This window comes from Indicator indicator, chromosome 14 (assembly GCF_027791375.1).
Source record: "Indicator indicator isolate 239-I01 chromosome 14, UM_Iind_1.1, whole genome shotgun sequence".
NCBI classification, from domain to species: Eukaryota; Metazoa; Chordata; class Aves; order Piciformes; family Indicatoridae; genus Indicator; species Indicator indicator.
The window spans coordinates 262,437-277,882 of record NC_072023.1 but is presented as its reverse complement, the minus strand read 5'-3'; the positions used below and the strand labels follow the sequence as shown (position 1 = coordinate 277,882).

General features: G+C 53.2%; 1 protein-coding gene across 3 annotated transcripts in view; it reads right to left on the bottom strand.

Annotated features, from left to right (window-relative positions):
- Positions 1 to 492: 492 nt before the first annotated feature.
- ITPR2 (inositol 1,4,5-trisphosphate receptor type 2) overlaps positions 493 to 15,446 on the bottom strand; it is a 175,758-nt gene continuing 160,804 nt past the window's right edge. For all 3 annotated transcript variants that reach the window (XM_054386630.1, XM_054386633.1, XM_054386631.1), the window contains 5 exons: positions 15,277 to 15,404; positions 14,758 to 14,923; positions 13,760 to 13,920; positions 1,292 to 1,453; positions 493 to 579 (listed from right to left, as the gene is read on the bottom strand). In XM_054386630.1, the coding sequence (XP_054242605.1) occupies positions 493 to 579; positions 1,292 to 1,453; positions 13,760 to 13,920; positions 14,758 to 14,923; positions 15,277 to 15,404 (704 nt within the window). The remainder of the gene's footprint in view (positions 580 to 1,291; positions 1,454 to 13,759; positions 13,921 to 14,757; positions 14,924 to 15,276; positions 15,405 to 15,446) is intronic.

Below are 15,446 nucleotides of genomic sequence, written 5' to 3'. Positions count from 1 at the left end.
CCTTTCCCTCCTAGCAGAAGCGACTTGAGGCAGCTGACAGATCTGAGGCAATTAACAAAGAGCAGGTGCCAAGCAAATGTGACTAATGAAACAACCTCCTTTGACTTTGACCCAGGCTGCTGTGCCTGCACCAGTACAGCATTCCTCCTCCTCCTGCCCATCCTGGTGGTGCCAGCACTATGGGAAGGGGTCTGAAGCAGCTCTGAGGGTGCATCTCAAGACCTGAGGGCAGCTGCTGGAGCCATGGTGCTGCGCAGTTGAGAAGAAACACAAACCAGCTCCCTCCTAGCTCTGGCACTGGAGGCTGTGGTCCCTGTTCAACCATGACAAACAGCTACGAATTGTTCCCAGAGCTACAGCACTTCAGGGCCTGGCGCTGGGCTGTTTGTAGCTGTGTAACAATAGGCACTGTTTGGCTGCGCTTGCTCGCAGTACAGCAAGAACACTGGAAGGCCAGGCACAGCTTCTCCCCGTGGCATCAGGGTGGTGGCATCAGGGTGGGGGCATGTGATGGTTCACATGGGATGTGTTTGATCCCAGGAAGCCCAGCCTCTGCTTATTCTTCCTTTGTTCTGTCATCTAAGGTGGCAAAGCAGAGAGAAAGTTGAGATATTTTTTCTTCCCCCCACTCCCCTTTTCACTCTTATTTAGCAGAGCAAGGCAGGCAGGAGCCAAACAGGAGGGAGTGGAATTCTCTCCTTCAGTGCCAAACATCACAAACATCCAGAGGAGCCTCTGGAGCAGGGATCCATTCCCTGCACCCTTTGGGCACTGCATCCCCATGAGTACACCAGGAGAGCAGACTGGACCAGAGAGGGATGAAGAAAGCCCACCAGGCCCCTTAGGCTGCGTGCAACACAGGCTGGGTGCAGCACACACAGGGTGCAGAGCATGCAGGTTGCAGAGCATGCAGGCTGCAGCACACCAGGGTGCAGAGCATGCAGGGTGCCACAGGCCTCCCTGACATCACCAGCAGGCACTACAGCTGAGTGCATCTTGTTCATTGCTGGTCCCACAGCACCTGCAGGTGCAACCGCCCCCAGTGCTGCCCTGGCTTCCCCTCTGTCCTTCAGAGGACTTCCCAGCTAAGCCCTTTGGCTTCCCTCTTCCCTTGTCTCCTGCTGTCACTTCCAGGGGCCAGTTTCATCCCAAACCCACTTGGTGTATCTGCTCAGAAGCTCACAGGAGGGAAGGACAAACCCTTTCCAGGACAGAGTCTCTCCTGTAACCCTGTCCTGCCTTTGCGCAGCTGGAAGGCAGCACATCCACCCAGCTGCTGCAGAGCACTCACCTGCTCCTTGAGCTCAGCAAGCTGAGTGGAAAGCTGCTTCACAAGGGCCATGGTCAACTCCAGCCTCTCCTGCAGGTTCCTGATCTCATTCTGCTCACTGTCACCTTCATTGCTGACCAGGGACATGGCTCTCATCCGAGGGAACCAGTCCAGATTCTTCTCCTAGGTGGGGATTAGAGAACAGAAGTGATGTTACCAGGGGCTTACACAGTGCTGCCAAGCTGAGGCTGGGCAGTGGAAACTCAGCTTTCCGGTGGCTGACACACAGCAGATGAGCCTCAGGAGCAGTAAATTCAGCAAGCATTCTCCACAAGCATTTCTGTTCTTGGTGCTCCCCAGAAAGAAAGCAGCAGCTGGGAAATCTTGGTTGCCTGCAGCTGCAGCATGGGCAGTGCTGGCACAGCCAGCCATGGCTCTGGCATGCAGAAACGCCTGCTGGGTCAGCTCTGGGGCACTCCCCAGGTCCTCCAGCAGCAGCAGAGCTTGAGTGCTGCCTGTGCTTTGCTCTCAAGGGCATGCAGTGACACAGCTCTCCCCTGCCTGGCTGTGCCTGGCTGCCTTCCACCTCTTGGCTGTCCTTGTGGCAATGCAGGGGAGCCAACATCAGCAAAACAGGACAAGCCAAGGTCCTCTCCAGACTGGCCTGCACTGCAATACTGCAGGAGAAGAGGGACCATGGACTTGATGATCTTAAAGGTCTTTTCAAATCAAAACAATTCTATGGCTCCAAGAGAAGCAGGCCCTTGGATCCAGCAGCCCACAGCAGAAGATTTGGAGTGCTGGGAATGGCTCAGGCTGCAGCTGAGATTCTTAGGTAACTGCAAGCACAACCCCATGGCCACTATCCTGCCAAGGACCAAGCCCTACTCGAGCAGCACTGAGCTGGGTGTTCCATGGCCTCAGGCTGCGAACTTAACCATCACAGAAACACTGCACAGCAATGCTGTGAGGCAGGAGGTGCTGCTGGCAGCACCAGCCTGAGCTGCCCCTGTGACCTGGGGGCACAGATACCTGTGTGCAAGGTGGAACAGCCAGAGCAGACCCATGTGTGCAAGCCAGGAGGAGTGGCACCAGGGGCAAGCCACCCAGTTTGGCTTAATGCACGAGACAAAGGCAAAGAGTCTTGTAGCTGGCACTGCTTGCATCAATGCATGCCTGCCTGCACCTTGGGCAGTGGCAGGATGTGGCTGGGTCATATGCATGGAGTTTTGCAACGGGCCTTGGAGGGCGCAGGCATGTGGCACCTTCAGGAGAGAGGCAGAACCAGCTGCCTCTCCTGTGCTCTCCTTCTGCCCATCTCCTGTGCTCTGAATGGCACTACAGCAAAAAGTGAGAAGAGGGAAGGAGGGGAGGAAAGGAGGGGAGGAAAAGGAGCAGAGGAAAAGGAGGGAAGGAAAAGAGAGGAGGGAAGGAAAAGAGAGGAGGGAAGGAAAAGAGAGGAGGGAAGGAAAAGAGAGGAGGGAAGGAAAAGAGAGGAGGGAAGGAAAAGAGAGGAGGGAAGGAAAAGAGAGGAGGGAAGGAAAGAGGAGGGAAGGAAAGGAGGGAAGGAAAGGAGGGAAGGAAAGGAGGGAAGGAAAGGAGGGAAAGAAAGGAGGATGTTTGCGCACTACTCACTGCTGCCTGTTGCCCAGGACAAGACAGAATGCAAAGCCATAAGAATCTGGGCCGCTTTAGAGCTCTAATCTTGTACCAAGCTGTTGCTGGCTGTGCTGCCCTGCTGCTGCTGCTCCAGTGAGAAGACGCTCAGGGGTCGGTGTGCCCCTGCGCTGCGCCTGGCGGCCTGGGGCTCACTCAGCTGTGCAGACTGGTGGAATGGGGCCTCCTTCCTCCTGCCCCCTCCTTGCTGGGCCTCCTGACCTCATTATGCCAATGTGCTGTGGCCGTGCCTGATGCCCTCTGCAGAGGGTTGCAGCTCATTCCCATCAGAGCCTGCCGGGGCATGGGGAAGAGGCACAGGACCCTTGCGCTGCTGCCCCAGCGCACAGGTGGCACAGGGGCTCCTGTTCCCGTGCCCACTGCTCTCACAAGTCCAGCATTCATCTCTCCCTGGTGTGCTCTGACATTCTCTTTGCATTTATGTTGGCTGGGCTCTAGCAGAGTCCTCCCCACGTGCCTAGTGGTCAGCACAGGTGTGCTCCCTCACACCAAGCCTGCTCTGTGCACAGGGCCTTCCTGCATCAATGCCTTTCTTTTCTGCAACACATTTGCCAGCAAATCTGTCTGGACCTGCAGGCACAGAGAATGAATTCCAAGGGGCTGCAGCAAACAGAGCTGCTCTTGTGACTGAGTGTTTCTTGGAAAGCTCTGGAATCTGCACCTACCAAAGCTTCTGTGGCCTAAAGCACCTGAAGATACCAAGTGCAAGGCCATGGAGGCCGGCTGAGGGAGCAGGCTCACCTCACACCGAAGTGCAGTTCAGGCTGGGTGCCTCCTCTTACTGCTGCATAAGTTACACCTCTGGTGTTCCGAATGTCCAACCCAATCAGGTGCACACAGGAAATGGCATATTTCTACCCATAAATCCTGAGCCCTATCAATCCATCTGCAAAGTCCTTCTCCTCCTCTTTCTTCCCTCTCTGCTCCTGCGGGAGATGCTCTCTTATCAGGTAACAGCGGGGGAGTATCTCAAGGCCTCTTAGGTCTGTCTTAGGCCTAATGCCAAGAGGAGAAGCGGGGGGGGGAAGGGGCAGTCTCAGACCTGGCCAGCCTGAGACCAGCCTAGCAGTAGGGGCAGGAAGAAAGAGCCATGGGGGTTTTGGGTATAGCCTCAGGTAGGGAGAGGGGAAGAGTTGGGAAGCCTTTGGGTGTTGTGTAAGGGACTCTGTACACTTTGGGGTATTCTTGTCACTGTGCTTTGTAGTTTTTTGTAGTTTCACCAATTGCTTTTCCATTTAAACTTTCCATCACTCTCCAATCCGTTTGTGTGAGTATCATTCTTTTGTCCCTCTCAGGGCAAGAGAGGATCTGTCTGGCCTCAAACCAGCACAGTGCCTAAGCCAGGCTGCCCAGGAGAGCACCCTGGCACTCCATTGTTGTGGTCCTTGTGCTGGCCAAGTGCTGCTGCCAGCGCTGTGGCTGGCACTTTGCTGGTGTTGGTTCCCATCTGCCACTCCCTTGCTCCTCCAGGATGTGAGACAGAGACCACCAGCTGCCTTGGAAAGTATCTCCCTGGCCCTGCAGCATCCAGAGGACCACCACAGAGCCCTGTGCAGATGCCAGCCATGCCAGCTCAAAGGGCTTGCCTCTCCTGAGGCTCCCACTGTCATGTGCTGCCCTGCTCTTGGCACAACATTCTCCTTCCTGAGCAGAGGTGGAGACAGGGCCAGGGCATACCACACCTCACCTGCTGCCACAGGATACTGTGGTGCTGATGGTAGCCCTCCAGCTGAACCAGCTGCTAGCTTACCTCAGCCACCAGGAGCCCTAGAGTCACAGGAGCTCAATGACAGATTCTACCCAGCTTTGCCTTCCCAGCAGCGCTGGGATAGCCTCTCCCAAGAAAGAAGCCTGGCTGTGCTTTAGCTACAGACCAAGAGCTGGGCATGTGGGGCCAAAATGTTGTGGGAGATCAGCAAGGACTTGATCCAAAGTCTAAGAGATGTTGGTGGATTTGCACAGACCAGAGACCATGAAAAGATGCTACTGACTTCTGTAGCTTCCTCTTGCAGCACAGAGTTAACAGGTCAGAGCAGCTGTGGCAGTCCCAAGCACTGTGCTGGGTGCAGGACCTTGCAATGTCTGCATCTGATGGCATCCAGCTCATCTCTGCATCTTCTTCATGCACAGCATTGCAGAGGCTCAACACTCAGCAGCTAAAGAGGAAATGGCTTTCACAGGATCACAGAGTGGGAGAGGCTGGAAGGTACTCCTGGAGCTCACCGAGCCCACCCCCCTCTGCTGACCATGCTCAGGGGGACACAGAGGCACCACGGAGCTCTTCTCCCTTCAGGGTAATTACCTGCCAATTAACTGGCAGTACTTACCACCTTAGCACAGCCCCAAACATTGGTTCTGGGACTCCCATGTTGAGCAGCTAACAGATGCTGGAGCTGGAACCTGCCTATGCTGCTGCAGGTGGCCCTGCTGCTCCCTGTCTGGCTGCTGTGGAGGGGGGACTGCAGGCTGCCAGCTGTCCTGCTTTGGCTGCTGCCCTTAGAGACCCAACCGTGCTGCCCAGGAGAGCATCACACAGGCAACCTGAACCCTGCTCCGAAGAGAGAGGGCTGAGGCAAGGAGTGGGGCAAAGCTTCTGCAAACAGCTGCCCAGGACTCAGCCACCAGCCTAGCACAAGTTGCCATGGCTTGGGCATAAATGATCTCACAGAGGGTGAGGTTTGTAGATGGGACACTTGAAGCAGCTGCCTGGGCACAGCATTAGTTGTTAAAATGTACTGAAATTTTCTTTCTCAACAACTGGGCCTGGATGCAGGATGTGGCTGCTTGGAAAAGCCCTCTCAGATCAGGCAGACCTCATGTTCCTTTCTCAGCTGTGGGTTTCTTCTGCTCTTGCAGCTGCTCTCTGCCACCTTACCTCTGCCATCACCCATAGCTGCAAAGCTGCAAGAATCCCAACGGTGCCTTTTGAAGCAAGGATTTGGTGCTCAGTATTTGTAGCCTTAAAACAGATATGGTTCTAGATGTGTGCAAACCATGAGGCTCATTTTCCACCTTCCTGTGTTTTTATGTTGTTAGTGGTTACAGGACATGCTTGAAGAAAAACAGTTCAGATTATTCATTTAAAAGAATTAAATTACTTTTGATATAATTCCTGGATCTTGTGCATACCGAAACATCTGCTGCAGAGATCAGACAGTAAACGTTCTTGGCCTTTTTCTCTTTTGTTAAGCAGATGTTGTTGATACAAAAGGCAGAGCTGTAAATCACAGCCCGCACGTGAACATAGCCTGTCACTGCTGGGCAGGAATTTACTGTGGCTAGAGAGAGATTTGAAGCAGCAATGAATCACTGCCTTGCTGACTTTATTCACCTGGGGTTGCTTTCAGTATGGTGACATTCAGGGCACACGTCCCCTCCTCCTGCTGCATGCACAGAGCAGTCCTGGCATGGGAGAGGGGCTGAGCTTCTCACACAGCTCCACCACTGCCTACAAAATGCCTCCAGCTCTGACTTCTTTCTCCTTCTCCTTCCCCTGCTGCTCCAAACACCCCTGAGCATGTTCCCTGCTCTCTGTCCAGGCTGGCACACACCTGGCTGAGTGGCAGTGGTGTTCCTGCTCCCTTTGGCTGTGCTTAAAGGGCATAGAAGGGAGATGCTCCCTCAGGCCCTGCCATTCCTGCCATGCTGCTTGTACAAACGAGCTGGAGCCCTCCCTTCTGTTCTCCTGCTAAACTTGCTGCCAGCCTGCTCCAGGTGCTGCAAGCCAGGCCGCAGCCACCGACACTCACCCTGCTGAGACACCAACACCCTGCAATGTCCTGCCCCTGTTGGGGACAGGGCATGTCTGCTCCTTGCAGACCTCTGTGCCACCCACTGCAAAGGACACCACATCCTGCCCCTCTTTAACTACTGGAAGTGCTGGTCTGGCTCAGTGGGTCAGGGTCTAATTCCATCCCCAAACCACGACCTCTACTTCCCATCTCTTCCCACACTGGATTTGGGCACATCCCTGTTGAAATTTATTGGAGTTTCACATTTAGCTTTAATTCTCTGGTTCTGTCACCTTGTATTTTGCAAGGATTGTCCACTTCCCAGCTTTAGCTTCAATTTGATGTAACAGAATCTGTGGGAAGCATAAAGGCTCAGCAGGAGACCCCTTTTTCAGAGGCTCAGGACTTGACCTCCTTCTCAGCCGGCACAGGCAGAGCCTCCGTGATTGCAGAGCCATTGTTCTGGCTCAGGATGCTGAACCAAAGCTGAGGCTTCAGAATCCCAAGCTGAATGTTCCTGCTTTGGGCCCTTCTTTGACTTTGATGTATCTTGTGTGTGGTGTGCTAAGAAAGGACCGTTTCAAGAACAAAATTTTCTCATTTTTCTCTTAAAATGCAGCAGAATGCTCCCCTGTCCCCAGGGGCTCTGCAGAACTGGGGTGTAAGTAAGGCTGTGCTCATGCAGCCACCATGCACAGAATGGTTTGGGCTGGAAAAGATCTCCACTGTCATGTGCATGGGAGCAGTCTCAAGGGATGTGGACGAGCAATCAGCCTTGGCAGAGCTGGAGAGTGGTTGAACTTGGTGACCTTCAAGGTCTTTTCCAACCCAAAGCATTCTGTGGCTCTGCTCCCTCTGCACAGTGGGTGGGAACCAGCAACACTGGGCCCCCCAAGTCAAAGATGAAATCCCAGAGGCTGCAAGCAGTGATCACTAAAAAGCCAGCAGGGTCTTTTGTGAACCTTTACCTGCCTGGGCTACATTTTCCTGCAGGGCTCCTGCTGGAAGGGCTGGGAACACACTGACAAAGACCCTCTGTGCAGATCTGCTTTGTGTTTGGAACCCAGCATTTATGCAAGGCTTCCCGTGCTCAGTCACAATGCAGCTTCCCTTGAGAACAAGCAGATAATCCCTTGCAGAAACCTGGAGCTCCAGGTTGCAGGAGAAGCAGAGACAAGGCATTTGAATGCCATGGCTTCACTGAAGAGCAGTTAAAGCTGCCTGCTTGTTTTGGAGGCTCTGCAAAGTTCCTGCTGCCCCAGGCTCACAGGAGTGCAACATGATTGCTGCCCTGCTGGGTTCTGCAGGGTGGCTGCAGTTGGGTCCATCCTGCATCCATCGGATGCAGCCACATCACAGCCTCCAACAGGTTCCTCCCTCTCCAAGTGCCCTGGGAGGCAATGGTAAAGCACTTGGTCAGGGCTTGCTAGTGGTAATACTGCAAGATTTCATAATGCAAGAAATACATCAATGACATTTAAATAGGACAAAATGGTTCCTTTTCTTTCCCTTGCAGAGCATTTTTAACCATCTCCTCAACAAATTTGTTCAATAAATACTGCATGAACCAAGTATTATGCACTCTGTCCCACAGATGCAATTTGCCAGCCTGATTGATTTCTTTCTCTACAACTAATCTGGTTTCTTTAGGCTATACATCACCTTTGTTATTAAAGATGATGCAGTCCTAGTCCTTCATCATACACACATCCAGCACCCTACAAAGGGAGATGATTCCATGAAGGAGGCTTTGCAACCCCACAGGGCTGGCACAACCAACCAGATGTGGCTAGCACCAAGCTGTTCCCCAGAGGCACAACAAGACGCAAGTCCAACACAGGCAGACATCGATCCCTGCAGACTAACACTGGCTGCTGGACTTTCCTCCTGACAGGTATGGGAAACAGGAAGCTTCACCCATCTCTAGCACCCTGTGAGACAAGCCAGCTCCCCAGATCTTGCTGCCTCTGTGCTGTGAGAACTCCGAATCACAAGCCCACAGAATCACAGAATGGTCTGGCTTGGAAAAGCCCTTTCAGATCATCCAGTCCAACCATTCTCCAACCACATTTCTGCCTCTCTGAAACACCTCCAGGGGTGGGATTCAGCCACCTCCCTGGGCAGCCTGTGCCAGGCTCTGAGAACCTTCACTGAAGAAGTTTCCTCTAATGTCCAGCCTGAACCTCCCCTGGGACAACCTGAGGCCATTTCCTCTCCTCCTATCACTTGTTGATACGGAGAAGAGACCAACCCCCACGTGGCTCCAAGCAGAACTACATTTTTTGTAGCCTTAGCCTGTTCTCCTTCTTGCAGAACCTCACTGCTACTATTTTGAGTCCAACCCACATCACTCTTTGTTTAGGTGGTGTTGCTGGTAGGCACCAACCTTGAACTCATCTCCCTGTTCCTTTATTAACCACCCCAATGCCTATGTGCAAGCCTGCAGTCCTCCCTTTACTCAGCATCTGCAGTTACCAGCCTTGGCTGTGGACACACTTGGAGTCTCTTTCCCCTTGCAAGCAGCCAGCAGCTCAGTGCCACTGTGATGCAAAGCCTAAGGGACTGTTCTCACACATTGCAATGAGATTCTCAAATAGCATCAGAGAGTTTTGTGTTTGTTGCTTTGGCCATAGGGCAAAACCAAATGAATGCCATTGACACACTTTCAGGATCTGCTCATCACTTTGTTCCTCTGAGGCTGAGCTTCTTACTTCTGCCTGTGACCCCAGGCAGGGGCCACTTTCCATCAGACAAAGCCATGCATAGCCAGCCCCAGGAGAACGAGGCTCTGCTCCCGGCAGGATCTAAGTTCCACAGTGGGTGCCTGTCCAGGGCGTTGGAGAGCCTTCCCATCGCTTGAAATCAGAGAATCCAGGTCTGCCCACACACAGCTCCATCTCAGGCCACATGCTTCCCTCACCAAGGGACAAAAGATGGCTTTTGCAGTCTGCCTGGCACGTTCCCAGCTGCAGTCGCTGGCAGGTGGAGACAGGAGCAGGCTCCAGCAGGGAACCGCAGCCTGCATGCTGCCAGCAGCGCTGCTCAGCCCGCGGCTGGCCAGCTGGAACACCTCCACTCCAGCTTCCTGGAACACCTCCACCTCATCCTCTTGGGGACCTGCCAGCCTCAAGGAACATAGCCTCATGGCCAGGTCCCTCCTCGAGGCTTCAGAGCCTCCAGCAAACAAACCAACAGGAACCTGACTCAGCTCATTCATTCGAATTTGCAAATGGAATGAAGTTGGAAGGAGGACAAGGAGGCTGTGACCACCCAAGGCAGAACTCATCTTCAGAGCAACATCAGCCTCCAAAGCCTGACTGCTGGTCAGCAGAGAGGTGGCCAAATCCTTCAAACACAGAGCAAATCAAGCTAAGCTTACAACTGAGCCACAACACCACAGGCTCCACAAAGACTGTGCTGGGTGGTATCAAACCACTGCTCCCAGACCTCGACAGGGGGAACCCCCCCAAATCTTAATGAATACTGCTGGGGAGGCTTGGCCTCTATTCTGGTACCTGCGATCGCATTACAGCTCTGGGTTCAAAGGAAGAAATCAAAAAGAGAGAGTTGTGCTGGTGCTGGGACTTGTCCCTTTAGGAGCTCACAAGCACATGAGGGGCTGAGCACAGGGGCATCAGGGACAAGGGCACCATTGGCAGGGCCATTTCCTCACCAAGCCAGCTCTAGGGGCATGAGGTTCTCCCCATGAGCTCACTACACATCTGCCTATGCTGCAGCACTTGCTGCTGATACTAATCCCACTCCTGCTCATGGCATCATTCCTGAGAAGGCAGGATCAGATCCACTCTGCAAAGTACCCACGGAGAAGGTGCACAGCTCCATGCTACGTCACATATGGAAAAGACCTTCAAGATCACCAAGTCCAACATGTTACCCAACACCATCTAATCAACTGACCCATGGCACTGAATGCCTCATCCAGGCTTATTTTAAACACTTCCAGGGATGGTGACTCCACCACTTCCCTGAGCAGCACATCCCAATGGCCAATATCTCTGTCTGGGAAGAACTTATTCCTCACATCCAGCCCAAACCTCCCCTGGCACAGCTTGAGACTGTGTCCTCTTGTTCTGTGGCTGGTTGCCTGGGAGAAGAGACCAACCCCCACCTGGCCACAACCTCCCTTCAGGGAGTTGTAGACAGCAATGAGGTCTCCCTTGAGCCTCCTCTTCTCCAGGCTAAACACCCCCAGCCCCTCCTCACAGGCCTGTGCCCCAGACCCCTCCCCAGCCTTGTGCCCCAGACCCCTCTTGTGGTTAATTGCAACAGAAGGGTATGGAGGATATCTGGGGGAGGAAACTCCTGACCTGGTCCCAGATGAATCACTGGAGTGCATGTGGAAAGCACCCAGAAGGTCCTCCTGACAATCCATGGCCCTGCAGCACTCAGGTGACCTTGGGTCACTGCTCTGGCTGGAGCCATCTCTGCACCCATGCAGTGCACAGCATGGGTGTGCTGAGAGCATTGCAGACTAGAGAGAAAAAAATACAGGGAAAACTTTGGCCTTCACAACTCAGAAAGATAAGAGCTAAAGGACTAGAAAACTCCTGGATGTCAGAAGGTTTTTGTCTCTGAAGAAGTTCTATTCTAGGAGCTGTGGTCACCTTAGCTCACGTTATTTTGCTATGTTCCTTGACAAAGACCAACAGCAGGCAGGCACAGCTTGTTGCACAGACCCTGCTCCTCCTCCCTTCCTCACTGCTCCCTTCCTCACCTCTCCTCTCTGCATTCCATCTGCACCTGCCCCCTCCAGAACCTCCCTGGGCATGCTCAGGCTCGGGGTGCAGCCCACCAGGGGTTGTGTCAGTGAAATGGCTTCAGGTTCACCGCCTGACCCTGGGACAGGGTGTGACAGCAGGGGCAGGCAGGCTCTGGACCCACAGCTGTGACTCTGCAGGCTGCAGACAGCACAGTGTGAGTTGGAAGGGAGCCCTGGAGCTCACCCAGCCCAAACCCGCTGCTGACACAGGTTCACCTAGACAGCAGCAGCAGCTCAGGGCAGCACCAAGTCCAGGCCAACGTTCAGGCTTCAATGTTTCTAAAAAGCTCACCCAAGCCAGGACTGTTCCAAATGATGAAGGGATTTGCCCTCCTGGCACAGGGATGTCCAGGACATGAAGTAAATCTTACTTCATAATTTTAAGAAAGAAAGAAAAATAAAGAAGGCAGAATGATCTCTCAAAGGAAATAGTTACAATATCTTGTCCCATCTCCAGTGACAGGTGACTGCTGCCACCCAAAAGTGATTTGTTAAAGAGCTGAGTAAGAAAATCACTGCTCAGAATCCCAGGCTGGTGCTGCTCAGCCTCTTCTGCTGCACCCTCATGACACTGATGGCAATTCTGCTTTCAGGGCAAGTGTCTAGACCCCGAGCAGCCTGAGGATGAGGAATTTGCCCTGCTGGAGGGAGACTTACAGAGAAAAGGAGGTGCAAAGGAACAGCTGAAGAAGCTGCCAGGACAAAAGGCAGCAGTGGCAGAGCAGAACCTTTCCTTTGGCCTGACACATGGCAGTAGCCTTCACTCAAACACAGGCTGGGCTCAGAGCAGTGTTCAGCTGGCTGAGGAGTTATGTAATTGCACCAATTACACCCAATTACATAATTAGAGTAAATAAGTCATAATATAATTAGGTGCTGTAATTATATAGTTATGACAGGTAGCACTAATGCTGATAGGATCCATTATGAAACTTGCTAAGAACTGTGGACAGGGCCCATGAGAACAGAACTTGCAGGGCTAAAGTCTTTTGTTCCTCCAATGGGCAAAGTAATTAATTTAATTACTGTGCTAGCAGTCTTTTATTTTTGCAAGTGAATGGAGACACAAACCATAGGCTAATCCACATCCTATCTTTTGCTGCAAAAAATCCAGCAGCTAATCATCTGCTTTTTTGGTCCCCATTTATCTATTTGCAGCTACCAAAGCTGAGGGAAATTTTGCATCTATGAATTGCACCTCTGAGAAGAGAACTCTCCAAGTGTGGACTGCTCCCTGCTCCAGTTATCATTGAACTGTCCCCTCTGATGGCCTCCAGCTGGGTTTGCAACGACTCCAGAGATGGAGATTCCACCACCTCTCTGGGCAGCCTGCCTCAGTGCTCTGCCACCCTCAGAGAAGTTCTTCCCCATGTTTAGATGTTCTGATGTCCACTTTGTATCCTTACCCCTTGTCCTGTCACAGGGCACCACTGAGTAAAGCCTGGTCCCATCCTCCTGCCAGCCACCCAGTACCTATTGATCAGCATTGATGAGATCCCGTCAGGCTGCTCTGGGCCCCAAGAGAGCTGCTCTGTGCAGAGCACCAGAACATCCCAGCGAGTAGGAAGAATTCCTGCAAAGTGAAGCCTCCTGCCCCAGGAGGCAGCCTTGACAAATCCATCCCTCTGGCACCAGAAGGAACCCCCTTTGGTAGCAGGCTGGAAATGGAACGCAGTGGAACATCTCTCTGCACCACTGGCACCAAATTGCTGCCTCTTGAATCCAAGCCATCCTCTCACTGCTTCACAGGGCAGGTTCTGCAGCTCTTCAAACCCCTGCAGCAGCTCTTCCTGGCCTGCTCAACAGCTCATTTGGAGCAGCCACAGCAGAAAAGCTCTGGCCCTCAGCACTGACCCTGCCTGTCAGCATCCAGCAGGAGATGTGATTTCTCTGGACAGCAGCCCAGAGGTGCTGGACAAAGCTGGAGCAGCAGCAGCTGTTTTGATGTGTGCCCCTGCTCTGGCTAATGAGGCAGCAGAGCCCACGGAGCATGAACACCAACGGGGAGACTGTGGCCTCTGCCTTCATCTTGTTCATTAGGTTTAAGCCTGGGCTTTGTTGCAGACTAAAGCAAGTGAGAAGATCAATGCCTCCTGTTGTTCAGAGGGAGGGAGGAAGAAGGAGACTCCCTGCTCTGGCTGCAGTAACAGCGCCCACCAGGACTCGCTCACCCCGTGCCCACCAGAACTCACCCTGTGCCCACCAGGACTCGCTTACCCTGTGCCTACTAGGACTCACCCTGTGCCCACTGGGACTCACCCTGTGCTCACCAGGACTCACCCTGTGCCCACCGGGACTCACCGCGATCATCTGCGCCACGTAGCTCTCAGGGCCGGTGTACTCCGTTGGGTCTTTGACTTTGACAAGGACTATGAAGTACAAATAGTGCCACATGTTGTGCTCTGCCTTGATGTGCTCCTCAAACGACACAGTCTTGTTATCAAACTTGTCTCTCTCCAGCCCTGCAAAGAGATGAGGGCATAATGCAAACCAGCCCGCAGAAAGTTCAGCACAGAAAGCCCAGATCTGAGGAGCTTGTTGGAGGGAGGACCCTGACTTCATCTAAAGGAGCTGCAAGGACCTTACCTGGAGAGCTGTAACTGCACAGAGGGACTGCCAAGGCAAGAAATAGCAGGCCAGAAGGCCTTGCTGACAGGACTCTCCCAGTGCAGCACTAACCCCCTGTGTGGTATTTCCTCTCAATAACACCACCACCAGCACAAGCACCTTGCAGCTTTGCAGCACCTGCACAGCACCTGCTGTGCTGGGGGCTAGGGAGGGGTTCATGAGACTTGCCTCTTCTTCTCTCTAGGTGTGCAGCCCAGGCCCTGGCCATGCACAGGGCTAGCAGCAGGCACTTGCACAGCACCACTTCAGCTGTGCTAGGACTGTGTGCACAGCACCCTGCACTCACAGAGCTCTCTGGTGCTGCAGCCACTTCTGACGTCTGAAGAGGAACACCATGGTGAGGAAGGGCAGGAATCACAAATGTTTGCCTCCACATGACAGCTTTCCCCCCAGTCTCTTGTGGAGCCTTCCACAGACACCAAAGCTGCTGTGCTCTGCACCATGTTGATCCCTGTCAGACAACCACAGAAGCAACACCAACCCCAGCCTACCAACCCCCACCTCTGGGTAAAACCAGCTCTTGACTCCTAAAGCAAATCTGCTTCTTACTGAGAGAGAATAAACGTAGACATTTCTGCAGCAGGTCACCACCCTTAAGTCCACACTTTCTGAGCAAGAGTTCCCTCTGCTCCTTTCCCCACCCAGAGTCTCCCCAGCTCAGCAACACCTACCACAGATGAAGCAGGTTGTCTTTAGTATCTCCTCCTTTTTCTGCTTTTCACTCCTGAGATCAGCAAATGTGTCAATGATGACTCCAAAGATCAGGTTTAGAACAATAATGATGACAATGAAGTAAAAGAGCAGATCATAAACAACTCTTGCAGCAAAGAGGGGCTCCTGTGGCAGCGACAAGGGTGCAATCAGTCACAAAACCAGCACACAGCTCCACTTAGCTCAGGCAAGGCAGAGCCTCTGCCTTCTCCACAGCCAAATCCTAGCAGCCTCACTCACAGAAGCAGGGGGGACCACCTCTGTGAACAAGCACAGAAGATCTGTTTGGCTTCATGTGTTCTAGTCCCTCTCGGCCTCCTGTGACCCTCATGGGACAGGTTTCAGCAGCCTGCCAGCAGCTGCAAGCTGGCTCAGAGCGGGCACCACACCAAGCTTAGCTCTGCCCATTGACCATTGCATCTGGGAAGTGAGAACTCCACAGACAGCTCAGCCCTGTGAGGAGCAGAGCCACCACTTACGTCCTTGGAGGGCTTCCTGAGCACATCTCCCACCCCTCCGCCATTGCGCAGGCCTTGGTTCAGCACAGTCACGATGCACATCAGCAGTGTGTCACAGCTCCTTTCCAGTCCATCCTCTTCCTCCTCACCTGCAAAGAGGGGAGCAGCAGCCTTAGGAATCACAGCATCCA